Here is a 15,540-nt window from a genome sequence, read left to right as displayed (position 1 = left end):
TTGGTTACATGTAAAAAGAAAACTTCAAACACGTACTGGGATGATTAAATCTAAAAATGAATTATTCCAAGAAATCCACCGTATTTGGGTCAGTATTTCCCCTGCCTATATTCAGTGCTTATACAAGTCGATTCCGAAAAGGATATTAAATGTAATCAGGCTAAAAGGACACTTAACAAAGTATTAGAGGTAAGTTTTTATTTTTGTTGTATTTCATTGGTTGATTTATTTACAGTGCAAGCATGAACTTTACAACTTTCGTTTTGAAATGTAAACATGACGCCATTGTGACCGAATACTTTTTGCACGTCTCTGTAGAAGTAATTCTGATAGTCCCATTTGTTATTCCACTGATAAAATTAAATTAGTTTGTTGGTGTTTTTATCAATTCTTTTAAAAGGTGGTATGAATGTTTCTCCTTGCCAATTAGTTTCCACAGATACAATTAAAATAAAACTTTGAAGAGCTTGAGATACATGTACATTATCAACTTTTAAGATGGTATAGGGACTTCTAGATGTCTTATTCAGCTCTTCTGGCATTAATGTCCCAAGGTCATGTGTTGGCAATGTACTTTTGCTTTTCTCATCAATGGCATCATCTGGCATAGATCTATAATTTGTTTTAAAAAAAAAAATCTTCAGAAACCACTTGGCTATAAGACCAAAATTTAGTTCATATTATTGTTGAGCCTTCGACTTTAGTCACCTGACCTTACCATATTTCATGGATCAGTGATCAAGGTTAAAGTCGAGCGATTAGGTCAATTTCTCAAATACTATAAGCAGTAGGTCAACTATATGTGGTTAATGAAATTGCTAAAATGGGTACATGTCATTCTGAATGGTATAATCTGATCTTGACCTCAGTTTTATGATTCATTGCTTTTCTATCTGTAATCTTAAGCTTGATAAGGATTTTTCTGCTGAGTATATGTGCAATTCACAATTGAACTGATATTTTGACGATAGTGAGAGGGGCATTATGTTTTCTGGTCTGTACCGCTTCAGGTTAAAGTTTTTGGTCAAGGTAGTTTTTGATGAGGTTGAAGTCCAATCAACTCTAAACTTAGTACGCATGTTCCCTATGATATCTTTCTAATTTATAAATATTCAGGTTTGAAAATGTCAGAACAAAAATTACATAATTTTGTTCATCTTCAGATCATGCTATTGAAATCAAAGCTTATGCCCTTTAAATAAATTTCATTGAAATTTTAGGTTCCAATCTCCTTAACTCAGAAAATATTTAAATTGTAAAGGCAAAAGATAAAACTAGAAAGAAAATGTAAAATAATATAAAAGATTTATTGAAAATCAACCAATTTTCTTAGAATAAAATCTCAGTTCATCATTTTATCATGAAACAGACAGTTTAATGGCTACAGCTATTATCTTTTCCTATTGAGTAAATGGTTTCTCAGCACTAATAACTGGTTTTGATGATTGAAACTGGATTGAATGTTCTGCCATATTACACAGAAAGAACATAAATGTGTACTAAAGCTGTTAAAATTATTACTATTCAAACAAGTGGAAAGCTTTATTTGTAAAGTATGGATTGAGAAAACTAATATTCAGGAATACAGTAATATATATATATTTTAAATTTTACAAGTACGGAGAAAAATGCAAATACTCCTCCCTAATCCTGCCTGTAGTTGTGATTGCAACAGCCTTTCCTTTATAACATATACTATGTACATGTACTTTTACATTGCTGCTACAGCTGTCAGAACTATGTTGACTGCAGTGACATCAATCTTGATGTTATTGCAATAAAACCATGTCTTTAAGTGTACAAATCTGCAATTCACCCCATCTCAGTATGGGTGATGTCTCTGTACTCTGTGTTTTTAAAAAAAACTGCTTAAAGTTTCTGTTTGTTACTGGGCTTTCATATGGTACTCTTTAGTATATATATATATATTTCAGCAGTTGATCAAAGTAAACAAGGTTTTTGTATTTGTCATACAATAGTTAAAACTAAGCAAAAACAATCACAAATATCTGTTATAAATATTTTATGACTAATTGTCCTTCTTCAGCTATTTTTTTCCACAAAATGAAGAAATAATTGTTAATAAAAGGAAAGGCAAGTATAGCCAAGAAAGTATTGGATTGAGTTATAATGGTAATATTAACGGACAGTTCACAATAGAAAGATTTATTAGTGGGATGACAGTTCACCAACTTTAATATTTAACAAATCACAGTCTACAAATTCTGATTAGGAATTTTATTCATTGCTTGGAATGTGGAATTTCTTAAGATATTGTAATTTGAAGAAATGAAAAATGTTTTTTTACCTCATTTATGCAGAATTTAATGATGTTTGCTCGGTTTCCTTTTGTTTTCCATAAAAAAAATTGTTTGAAAATGGATTTATTTGAAATTTATTTGGAATTTCCAACATTTGACAGTTATTCTTGGTCATGAGAATGTCTTGTTTTCTGACGAGTTTGTAAAAATTTCATGGCAGGAAATATTGGAAAATTGACAATATGAATATTGTTACATCAGATTCTGGACATGCAATTAATACAGAAAGCTATTAGATCCTATGACTATCAAATACGCTGTTCAAGGACACTAACTTTGTTAATACCATGACTAAATGAAGACTTGAAAGACAATTAAGAGAATGTTTTTTGTAGTTTTGACAATGTTTATGGATTTGCAATTGGATTTTTCCTTTTCTGTGTGATGGAATGGAGTGTCATTGAGACTCCAAGCTATTAATTAAAATGAAGGATAGCTCGGATTCAAAGAATGCAAAGTACCTTGGATCAATCTTTTCTTTCTGGGTGTTCCGTTCCAGAAACAAAGGACGATCTGTTAGCTTTAAGAAGTATGTAGATACAATTATGTATGATTATGAGGATGGTTCAATGAATTACATATTGGTAAGTCTAAGTGGATTATAATCGAAATATCAGTTATTTTATTTGTTTCATTGAAGTCTGCTTTCATTTAACTGCCTTTTGTAAGGATTTTTTTTAACAATTATAAATGAGCTTTCATTTTTGTCGAGCCTTCGACTTTAGTCGAAAAAGCGAGACTAAGCGATCCTACATTCCGTCGTCGTCGGCGTCGTCGGCGGCGTCAACAAATATTCACTCTGTGGTTAAAGTTTTTGAAATTTTAATAACTTTCTTAAACTATACTGGATTTCTACCAAAGTTTGACAGAAGCTTGTTTATGATCATAAGATAATATCCAGAAGTAAATTTTGTAAAAATAAAATTCCATTTTTTCCATATTTTACTATAATTGGACTTAGTTTTTTCTGCGGGGAAACAAAACATTCACTCTGTGGTTAAAGTTTTTTGAATTTTAATAACTTTCTCAAACTATCCTGGGTTTGTACCAAACTTGGACAGAAGCTTGTTTATGATCATAAGATAATATCCAGAAGTAAATTTTGTAAAAATAAAATTCCATTTTTTCCGTATTTTACTTACAAATGGACTTAGTTTTTTTCTGCGGGGAACCATTACATTCACTCTGTGGTTAAAGTTTTTAGAATTTTAATAACTTTCTTAAACTATCCTGGGTTTGTACCAAACTTGGACAGAAGGTTGTTTATGATCATAAGATAGTATCCAGAAGTAAATTTTGTAAATAAATAAATCCATTTTTTCCATATTTTACTTTTAAATGGACTTAGTTTTTCTGCGGGGAATCATTACATTCACTCTGTGGTTAAAGTTTTTAAAATTTTAATAACTTTCTTAAACTATCCTGGGTTTGTACCAAACTTGGACGAAGCTTATTTATGATCATAAGATTGTATCCAGAAGTAAAGTTTGTAAATAAATAAATCCATTTTTTCCATATTTTACTTTTAAATGGACTTAGTTTTTCTGCGGGGAACCATTACATTCACTCTGTGGTTAAAGTTTTTAAAATTTTAATAACTTTCTTAATTAAACTATACTGGGTTTGTACCAAACTTGGACAGAAGCTTATTTATGATCATATTAGATTGTATCCAGAAGTAAAGTTTGTAAAAAGATTACTCCGTTTTTTCTGTAATTTACTTTTAAATGGACTTAGATTTTCTTACAATCATAAAATAGTAACAAGAGGAATATTTTTATTGATTTTTTTCCTCATTATTGTTGAGCCTGCAATTTACAGCAAAAATAGGCGAGACACTGGGTTCCGCGGAACCCTTACAAATTTTTAGCACAATTGTCACTTTGGGTCATGTGAGCTATTGCTGGAGTCAACTGGACATCTGTTGTTTTAGTCTGTCATCATAATTTTCCGTTGTCATTAACTTCGACAATAACCTTCTCATAAACACTCGAACCAATTTCAACCAATTTAGTATCTTTATCTTGTAAGTTGTATAAAGCATTTTTTTGTTTCTGTCCATCAATACACCTTATAATATTGCTATTTGTCCGCCATTACTGGACATCACAAAAGTAACTGTAAATTTTTGACGTCATAATAGAAAATATGATGCTACAATGGAAAAGTGATGGTTGTATATAGGACATCAAAAGTTCTAGCAGATCAGATTCTCAGGTCAAGCGGAACAAATAGCAATAAGGTTTATCAACATGACTACTAAATAAAACATAATGGTACAATGCATTTATTGTCTAGTATCTTGATAACCAAATTAAATAAAGAAAATCTAAAGGAGCAGAAATGCTCCAAATGTCAATTACTACCAACTTCCTGTGTTCCATCAAAATTATCAGAATTTTTCCCTACAAAAGTATTGACTTTGTCATTGCTTTATTAAGGATACCCCTTTTGTATTTGCAACTCCTCATAAATCACTGCTTTCAATTATTGAATTTTTTTTTCAATCTTCACCAATAATCATGATAATGCTATTATGAATTATGAACCCTTTGATTTGTTAATATATAAGAATTGTTATATATTGCAATTGACCTTGCCATTGCTTTGAATTTAAGAATCAGAATTTTATCAGAATTTAATGAAATTTTCTCAGAATCCTTGTTATATAATGGCATAATGCGCATTCTATTTAATTTTTAACTCAATTATTTTAAGGTTTCTTATATTACACAATCATATACTTTTGCAAGGGAGTATCATTTTGTGATTATTGCTCATAGTACCTTCATAGTAATTTAATGATGAGCATGCAATATAGATATTTCTTTCTAGTCTATTAACTTAAGAATATAATCTTGCTGATGGCTTTGCTTTGTACTCAATACTATCATTTGTTGCATTCTGTCTAAGAAAAGGATCTCATGATATCTCAGTGTGAAATAAATCAATTATAATATTCTTGTGATTTTTCTGTCATCTAAATGCTAACTCATTATTTAATCTGTTGGAGATTTTCCTTGAAAATGTCTAAAAATCTTTTATAGTGTTAATAAAGTCGATTATATCCATTTATGGTACAAAGGATTATGGAAAATGTCCTGAAAAAGAGTGGTGATGTTATGATCAATTTCTTAAACCCTCACTTACTGAACATTGCTGAAGGATGTTTTGATAATCAAAGTTAACTAAGATTTGGAATGATATATATATTTTGACTTAAGCTCCTGTCTCATAGAGCAAACCTTTTCATGCTTTTGGTTTGCTGTCATCATATACACATTTATTTTGAGAAAAAAAGGGTTTAAGTTTACGAGAAAATGATGTTGTAATTTAAATAACAAAGAGAAATTACAAAGAGAAATTGCAAGCTACTAACATTTTCAAACATTAATACAAATTGAGTTTTGTGCATAAAATCTAAATGCAAAAGGAAATAAAGATTAAGGTGCATGAAGTCACACAGATATTTAGAGACATATCTCTGATTGCCTTAAAAGCAGCTGAAAGTAAAATGATTAATGAAGAAATATTGGTTTCTAATGGATAATCCATAGTGATACTTCATGGTTTTAAAATATCTGTCTTTTTCAAAAAGATGATGTTGTATACATATTAATGGCTTACAGAAGATGCCAAATGTTAAGCTTGTACCAGTTATTGTAGCTTTTGGTTCTCTCTTAAACAAACTTTATCACCTTATATCTTCAACATTTGGTGACCAAAATTACAGTAGTTGCATTTCCTAGACTCTTCCGAAACACATGATGGATGAGAATGTTTGTATTGATAGGTCAATATTTGATATTGATGATAGTTTTAATGTGCCATGCAGCAAGGATGTAAGTGTCCATAATGGCATGTTCCTTTGAGGTGTCGAAAATATGACAGAAAGCCATTTGTTTTTAATCCATTATGAAGAATTGATACCTTGGATAAATATCTGGTTGACAAACTGCATCCTGACTGTAGACAGAAAGTGTCAACTGATTTTTCATGTGTCAAAAAGTTATCTAATTGTTATATATCTACCTTCATTAAAGCCTATTAAAACTTTGAGGCTACCGAGATTCCAAAATTCTAAAATCGTTAATGAAGATGAAATGAAATAGAGCGAAGTGTCAACATGAATATGACTACTCTGAAAGGGATTTAAAAAAAGCAGATCATACACAGTGATGTATTAAACTACTAACAGCTGCTTTTATAAAAGTAAACACAAAGACGTCCTTTGAAAAATCCCAAAACGTACCAATGTATTAACCAGTCAAAAGAGGATTGTACTTTCCAAAGAAACTGAAAGGCTTACAAGTCCTTGCATAGTTCACAGCCAGTTTTAATTCCTTTCAACCAAAATATTTGACAAAATTGGACAAAAACATATTAGATATTGTCATTTGATTCTACAAAAATTGCAAATGGTAGAGTTTTGAGTTGATATGGCCTCTTAATTTTAGGGTTAGTGACATAAACATACAGACTTTTTTTGAGGGGAAGGGATGGAGGTCTGAAGATGCATTTAGGGGAGATTAATTGATAGCAACCATTTTAAAATATCCACTTAAATTTTCAGCCTTTTTCATAATTACTGAAACTAACAATCATGTAGTAGATGTTGTAATGGCTACATACACTTTTTAAATGCAATTATTATGTTCTTCTGGAAATGTTTGCAACATATACCCTCTGGATTTTAGTGGATTTAATTATTTAAGAAGTTTTAATAATGTACAAGACCAAAAGACACGAAAATTGCTTTATATACTTGAAAATTGAGTTTCAACATATGCTGTGATTCCCATCTGAAACCTCATTGCTTAATATTGGATTGTCTGACTCTTAAGTATATGAAGACAGTCGTTAGAAGGCTATGATTAAGTGTTAAAAGGATCTGTAATTGACTCAAATAGAACCAAAGTTGACAACATGATTTCTGAGAGTGAATATAAGAACTATTGTACAGAGATCACAATTGTCTGTAAGAATAGCCAAATGTCATTAAATGGACAATTCTGTAATCTTTGATGTGTTTACAGTGGAACTATACCTTATAGGACAAGTTTGAGAAAAGAATATGGTCTTTTCTTTAGGGAATAATTTTATATTCCTATTTCCACTGTATTGAGTAATAGCTTTATATAACACCGATTTTATTGAGATCCGTGACACCATGTATTAGGTTTGGTTTTACACAAGGCTTCTAATCAGGCTGTGTTTAATAAGTCAGTTTGATTACTTTTTGAAACTATTGAAACAAAAAACTGATTGTTTTTCACAAATATACTAGACTTTTAATGATTAAAGTCAGTGATATGAACCCTTTTGAATCTATATGGTGATCTGTAGATGTCTGTTTTATGGATAACTTGTTGATCATTTATATCATTCATACCAATATCTACCCACATCTCCTTTAAATATTGTTCATACTGAAACAGTTGCTTGCTGAATGATTTATCCAAATAGTTTTGATTGGACATAAGTCACATATCATATAATTTTATTGAAAAATTTAGAAGAGGACAGCAATGCTATTTCTTATGTGTGCAGTGAAATGGAGCAGTAGTGATTTGTATATTTGTATATATTTGTAGTGATTTGTTATTCCCTGTAGCTCATTTCAATAGTTCAGTCCACTACATGTCCCAGTAATTTAATCATACTCCTACAGCTCATCTATTCTTGTCGAAGTTTTACATGTCCAATTATAGTTATGGTTAGATAATCAGATTTAGCAGCAATCAAAACATTTTTTGTTATTATCAGTTGTCCATCCATCATCTCTTGTTAGATTGCAGATCTGAGATTTGTTGTACACACATAGATTTCTTGATCTCCTGGGAACAATGGTCAGCAATTGTTATTGGTTCACAACATCTATGTTTTTGACAGTAACATATACTAGTATATAAAAAGATTAACAGACCAAAAACTATTTATAAAAATTTGTAAGGGTTCCGCGGAACCCAGTGTCTCGCCTACTTCTGCTGTTAATCACACACTAATGAAAAAAATCAATAAAATTATTCCTCTCGATACTATCTTTTGATTGTCAGAAGCTTCTGTCCAAGTTTGGTAAAAATCCAGGCTAGTTTAAGAATCTTAAAAATGTTTTAAATACTTTAACTGCAGACTGTATGTAATGTTAGCTGGAAGAAAAACTAAGTCCATTTATAAGTAAAATACGGGAAAAATGGAATTTTATTTTTACAAAATTTACATCTGGATACTATCTTCTGATCATAAACAAGCTTCTGGCCAAGTTTCTTACAATTCCAGGATAGTTTAAGAAAGTTATTAAAATTTTAAAAACTTTAACCACAGAGTGAATGTAATGTTTCCTGGCAGAAAAACTAAGTCCATTTATAAGTAAAATACGGAAAAAATGGAATTTTATTTTTACAAAATTTACTTCTGGATACTATCTCCTGATCATAAACAAGCTTCTGGCCAAGTTTTGTACATTTCCAGGATAGTTTAAGAAAGTTATTAAAATTTTAAAAACTTAAACCACAGAGTGAATGTTATGTTTCCCCGCAGAAAAAACTAAGTCCATTTATAAGTAAAATACGGAAAAAATGGAATTTTATTTTTACAAAATTTACTTCTGGATACTATCTCCTGATCATAAACAAGCTTCTGTCAAAGTTTCGTACAATTCAAGGATAGTTTAAGAAAGTTATTAAAATTTCAAAAACTTTAACCACAGAGTGTATATTTGTGGACGCCGCCGACGACGACGACGCCGACGACGACGGAATGTAGGATCGCTATGTCTCGCTTTTTCGACTAAAGTCGAAGGCTCGACAAAAAGCAATTTTGCTTTTAGCTGATTTATTGAACACAAATTTTGGAACAATGATTAAAAAAACCCAAAGAAGAATGCAAATAGCTTTCAAATAGAATACAAGTTGTCGCATAGATATGATATTTCACAATACTTATTACCGTCAGATCAAGTACACATTTGTGTATCATCACTTTTACAGTTCCTGAGTTATGTCCCTTTATAACATTATGTGCAAGCAGGGGCATCATTTGTGTCCCATGGAAAAATTCCCCATTTATTTGTTCTTAAAATAGTTATTCCTTCACAACTTAATGTACATCTATGAATAGAAACTAAACGAGTTATTTTTGTTTTATTGAAATTGAAGAAGCACATCATTACAGCAGACACTGTAACTGTATTCTTTATCAATAGTGAAGTTTTTTTTAGTTGACTTAATTTTGTCCCTTGACAATACTAATACCAGTATGTTCACAAATGTAATAAGGTATTGTGTTGTTCTATTTGTACAAGACCAGGGAAATACTTTTTAGAACTATTCCCATGTGTATAATTTGATTGTTGAAGTTCTGGATCAATTTCCTTTTTTTTGCCCTGTTACATGGCTTAATAATTTGATCAATGGATAGGTTTGAGAGTTTTTGGTTTGTGGTGATACTAAAAATCTTTAGTTAAAGATTTTGGCTTAGATTTATTTCAGTAGAACTAGTTGATTTTTATTGTGTTGCTTATCAAGCCTTTGTTGATACTGATTAAAAAAGAACCAGAAAAAAATATGAAAAAAAACCCTCATATATTAATGGACATTAACTTCTTGACAGAATTTCATGTAAACAGTTGAAGCAGTTTGGTTTTATTTAAAGTAGCAAACTGATTTCAGCTGGCCCCTTTTAAAACGATGGTGTATACTTATTCAGCAAAATGTACAGCACAACTTGGAAACCTATAAATGAACTAAAATTTAAAAACACAAGACTTATTACCCGGTAAGTTGCTGTACACCTCTAGCTTAAGTGATAGTTATGTTGACAATAATTTATCTTACAGATGTTGACAATAACATTTTGATAAACTTGACTTTGGCAGAGGACCTACCTCTCATTTAGTTCAGCCTCTCAGGAGCACTATAAAGATATATGATATATCTGCTGCAAAAGGGGAAAATAAAAGGGTTTACTTTTATCTCAGAATTCATGGTGTTGATCTCTTAATACATGATTTGATATGAGGGGTGTCTTGTGCATTGGTCCAATATCCTCATAGCAATGATGGTTTCCATCTTTGTTTAAACATCTGCGTTCCAACCAAGTTCCTAAACAGATAAAATCAACACATTAGCTGAAATACCTGGAGACCTCAAACAGATTATGAACTGTTGAAATTTTAATACTGAATACTTCTAGGTATCAATTCTTAAATGATCATTCAAAATCTGAATTCCAAAGTAAAGGCAATTCACAAGTGATAGAATACAATTTTTTACTTGTATGCTTTATTACACAATACTGTGTTACCGCTGTGCTATTACTGTTAAAGGAAAAGTCAGTTTATATGATACAATAACATTACACCTTTATATAATGATTCACGTAACAGTAATGGAAAATTCCTTTTAGTATCTAAATATCTTTTATAAACACTGGTACCATAATTAAAAAGAAAAATTAGCCATAATTTGCTTGACATTGACATTTTAAGTTTCAGCTAACATAAAACAAATCAAATATAGAATTAATATTTATGTTGTTTTCCTGCAGCTTGTACAAAGATGTATAATGTGCTTATTTCACACTTCTGTCATTTAACGAATTTCTAGATAGAAATTAAAGGCAATGAGTGTTGACAACATTTCACACATCTTGTTGTAATGTCCTAATATCAGAGTCTTATCTACATTATGATTTCGTTTTAATAGGGTCTATGTGGAGTGGGATTTTTTGACAATTGAGTTATTAGTCCATTATTTCTGTGAAAGTTTTTCTTGTGCGAGATTCTGTAATTATTTATAAATGCACTGACTTCTTCTTGTCTGTATTCAGTTTTATGAAAGTTACACAGAAATATCAAATTTCAGTTTTGATGCATCATGTACAAGCTCTTTATGATGGGAAATAACCAAGTCCATCCTTACAATGTTTTCATTAATGTAAACTTTGTAAACTTCTTTTTTCTACATTTGCCTTTTTATTACTTTTGTTCAGGTAAGAGCATGCTTAAAATTTCTTTTTTTTTCAATTTTGAACATTTTTCTTTTATGTTGTCTCATAATTTAATTTGATGTGCAACTAAATTTTGATTTTTTTCATGATATTTTCCATATGCTTTTGAAGCGTAATTGATATTTAGAATGATATTATTTATGCATGTTTAACTGTGTCAGGAAATGTTGAGGTAATTGTTATTTTGGCTAAAAAAATTTCACAACCATTACGTTAATGTTTGCTCTTGGTCAGCATAAATAACTGTATTTTGACCAATTTTAAATGTTAAAAACGCCCAAACACCAGGAATGGGGTATAAAAAGTGGCTATCTCTAATCTGTGTGTCAAATTTTCTTTTAAATCTATAGTATGTGTGAAAATGATCCAATTCCAAAAATGCTTTTGAAAAAATTGCAAATATTTATAAGTTAGTTAGATATTTAGATGGACAGGATACAGGATAAGTTACTCATACATTCAGAGAGGGAAAGGGAAGTGTTTGATTTCGGTCTCATCTGTTGCTGAAGGTGAGGCAGGTGTTGTTTTTCTGGTGGCATCTCTGACAATTATCAACTATTGTTTTTTGCTGGTCAGTTGATAGGAACTACATGTGATAGATCAAAGTTATTTTCTGTAAATTTGCATTACTATCTGCATAAAAATTGTTTGACAACTATTTTGAGACCAGCACTCACTAGGTCATAAGCAATTTTCAATGTATCTACTCAAGTTTGTTTGATAGGAAATATATGGGATAGATCAATGGTATTTTCTATAAAGTTGCATCGCTCTCGGTTTATCTCAGTTTTGAGGCCATGCCCCTGGTCATGTTCCAGGAACTTTGAATTAACATGACTAATAAGTAATGTTGCTGTCCAATAGAATATTGTTTGAAGAATTTTCTGTCGGTAGGCGAGATATATGTCAGTGTCCACATTTAAGAATAAGTATCACAAAAGCATTTATTTGAGTTAAAAAAAATTTTTTTATTGAAATATTGTGTATAAAAAGAAAGATTCATCAAATATTTTTAGTGAGAATAATGGTTTTTAATATGAAAAAAAAAATCTAATGTCATTTATAACAATTTTCTCTTTTTCTTTCAGCCTCAAGGTTCAGATGCTGGTGATTCAGAATATGTAAGTTTTATAGATTATATGTTACACTTAAAGTTGTTATGTTACAAGGCAAATGTTTTTGGCCCCTAGAATAAGAACGTCACTTCTGTGCTGACATGAATTATCATTGATATGGTCATATTTATAAACTAACTGTTTACACAACTTTGATTTTTGTCGAGCCTGCAACTTTTGTTGCAGAAAGCTCGACATAGGGATAGTGATCCGGCGGCGGCGTTAGCTCACTTCTTAAAAGCTTTATATTTTAGAAGGTGGAAGACCTGGATGCTTCTTACTTTGTATATAGATGCTTCATGTTACGAAGTTTCCGTCAGTTACATGTCCAATGTCCTTGACCTCATTTTCATGGTTCAGTGACCACTTGAAAAAAAAGTTCAAATTTTTTGTAATGTTGAATTCTCTCTTATTATAAGTAATAGGATGACTATATTTGATATGTGCGTACCTTGCAAGGTCCTCGTGTCTGTCAGACAGTTTTCACTTGACCTCGACCTCATTTCATGGATCAGTGAATAAGGTTAAGTTTTGGTGGTCAATTCCATATCTCAGATACTATAAGCAATAGGGCTAGTATATTCGGTGTATGGAAGGACTGTAAGGTGTACATGTCCAACTGGCAGGTGTCATCTGACCTTGACCTCATTTTCATGGTTCAGTGGTTATAGTTAAATTTTTGTGTTTTGGTCTGTTTTTCTCATACCATATGCAATAGGTCTACTATATTTGTTGTATGGAATGATTGTTAAGTGTACATGTCTAGCGGGCAGATGTCATGTGACCTTGACCTCATTTTCATGGTTCAGTGGTCAAAGTTAAGTTTTTGAGTTTTGGTCTTTTTATCTAATGCTATATGCCATAGGTCAACTATATTTGGTGTATGGAAATATTTTATGATCTTTATGTCAGTCGAGCAGGTTTGATTTAACCGTGACCTCATTTTCACGGTTCATTGCACAGTGTTAAGTTTTTGTGTTTTGGTCTATTTTTCTTAAACTATAAGTAATGTGTCAACTATATATGTTGTATAGAAGCATTGTTAGCTGTACCTGTCTGCCTGGCATGGTTCATCTGACCTGGACCTCTTTTTCAAGGTTCATTGGTCTTTGTTTAGCTATCTTGGTTAATGTTAAGTTTATGTGACAGTTGTAATAAAGCTTAGCTTTATACTTAGGACTATCAACATAATATCAATGATTAGTATAGAAGGCGAGACATTTCAGCGTGTGCACTCTTGTTTGAAATACTAAGGCTTTTCTACCTTTGTTTATGAGACATGAGAAAGTCATATATCAGTATTAAAATTTGGAACTTTATTTGTATTAGGGCTTCAAACTTCTTGATTTGGTGGAAGGTGAACTTTCCATCTCTGTGTTGTAATATTCCAGAATTCCCAGCTTATAGAGTATATATGATAGTTAATACCATATTCACTGACTTGTGATTCATAACATTTTTTCCTGGATAAAAGATTTTTGCTGACAAGGAAGCTCTTGAACCAAGAGTTCCATTTCTATTGGTTGAAGTTGAAGTCCTCCCTTTGAAAGTTTTATAAACACCATCATACTTGAATTATCTGTATCACAGTTGACAACTTGACCATATGTTCCACTTGGCATAGCCACCATCTTCTCTTATTATTTCTTGATTATGAGGTCTTAAAATGCTTCTTGTCAACAAATTTTTACCTGTAATCAGTAACACAAGAATTGCTACTAGAGGGACAGGAACCCTTCTAGACCGACCATGCCTGAATGGTCAATTTTAGTTAAGAACAGAATGCATCTCAAGCATACTCTCTGGGAAACAATAGGTTTCAACGTTTGATGTTATCATATTTTTGGTAGTGGATAATTTTAAATGCTTATACTGATCAACATTTGAAAATTAATAATATCAGGCCATGATCTCTATTTATTTTCAAATATTAGAGATTTGGTCATTATTCATTCACAATTTTGCAAAGTGAAAAATACAATTTCATTTTGCACTAGTCCTTTTAATTGAAAAAAGACTGCACTAGTCCTTTTAATTGAAAAAAGACTATCTTGAAATATTAGAATTACAACTATCTGGTTGAAAATTTGACAAATGGATTATGCAAGAAGTGATACTGTTCCAAGGGAGTTAACTCAAAATAAGACCAGGTTTACTAACATTCACAAGTAAATATTCACATATGCACTTCTCAAGAAAACACTTTTATCTCTGGAAGACTTTTTTGTTTGTTTTTTGTTGCATAGTAGGGGTTGTTTTGTTAATTGAGGTATACCTCTACACATTTATATTTATATCAAGTATTTTGATTCAAAAAGATATGTGAAGAGATATTTCAGGAATGAATTGGAATATTTTTTCTGTCTATGAAGAAATAACATGAAAAATGTGATACACACTGAATAACGCGCGTAGCAGGTTATTTACAGTGTGCACCACATTTTTATGTTTTTCGAATAGACTGAAAAAATATTACAGTTATTTCTTATAATTTAATTTAACCTGGCATAAATCATGAAAAAACGTTGATAACGTCATGGTCACATGACAAAATTGTGTCTATGGTATGATTAACAAAACGATGTCAGCCAATCAGAAGATGCGTCACATCCAAAATTAAATTATTTAAGGAATGACTGTAATATTTTTTATGCCCCACCTACGATAGTAGAGGGGCATTATGTTTTCTTGTCTGTGCCTCCGTTCGTCCGTCCGTCCGTCTGTGCCTCTGTTCGTCCGTCCGGTTAAAGTTTTTGGTCGAGGTAGTTTTTGATGAAGCTGAAGTCCAATCAACTTGAAACGTAATACACATGTTCCCCATGATATGATCTTTCTAATTTTAATGCCAAATTATAGTTTTGACCCGAATTTCATGGTCCACTGAACATAGAAAATGATAGTGCAAAGTTCAGGTTAAAGTTTTTGGTCAAGGTAGTTTTTGATGAAGTTAAAGTTACATCAACTTGAAACTTAGTACACATGTTCCCTATGATATGATCTTTCTAATTTTAATTCCAAATTAAAGTTTTGACCCCAATTTCACGGTCCACTGAACATAGAAAATGATAGTGGGAGTGGGGCATCCGTGTACTATG

General features: G+C 31.2%; 1 protein-coding gene across 3 annotated transcripts in view; it reads left to right on the top strand.

The window, feature by feature from the left end:
• The window catches only part of LOC143067683 (disks large homolog 1-like), a 118,047-nt gene that overhangs the window by 19,385 nt on the left and 83,122 nt on the right, over positions 1-15,540 (top strand). For all 3 annotated transcript variants that reach the window (XM_076241136.1, XM_076241134.1, XM_076241137.1), the window contains exon 5: positions 12,419-12,451. In XM_076241136.1, the coding sequence (XP_076097251.1) occupies positions 12,419-12,451 (33 nt within the window). The remainder of the gene's footprint in view (positions 1-12,418; positions 12,452-15,540) is intronic.

Source organism: Mytilus galloprovincialis, chromosome 3, assembly GCF_965363235.1.
Source record: "Mytilus galloprovincialis chromosome 3, xbMytGall1.hap1.1, whole genome shotgun sequence".
Lineage (NCBI taxonomy): Eukaryota > Metazoa > Mollusca > Bivalvia > Mytilida > Mytilidae > Mytilus > Mytilus galloprovincialis.
This window is presented reverse-complemented; position numbering and strand designations above follow the sequence as displayed.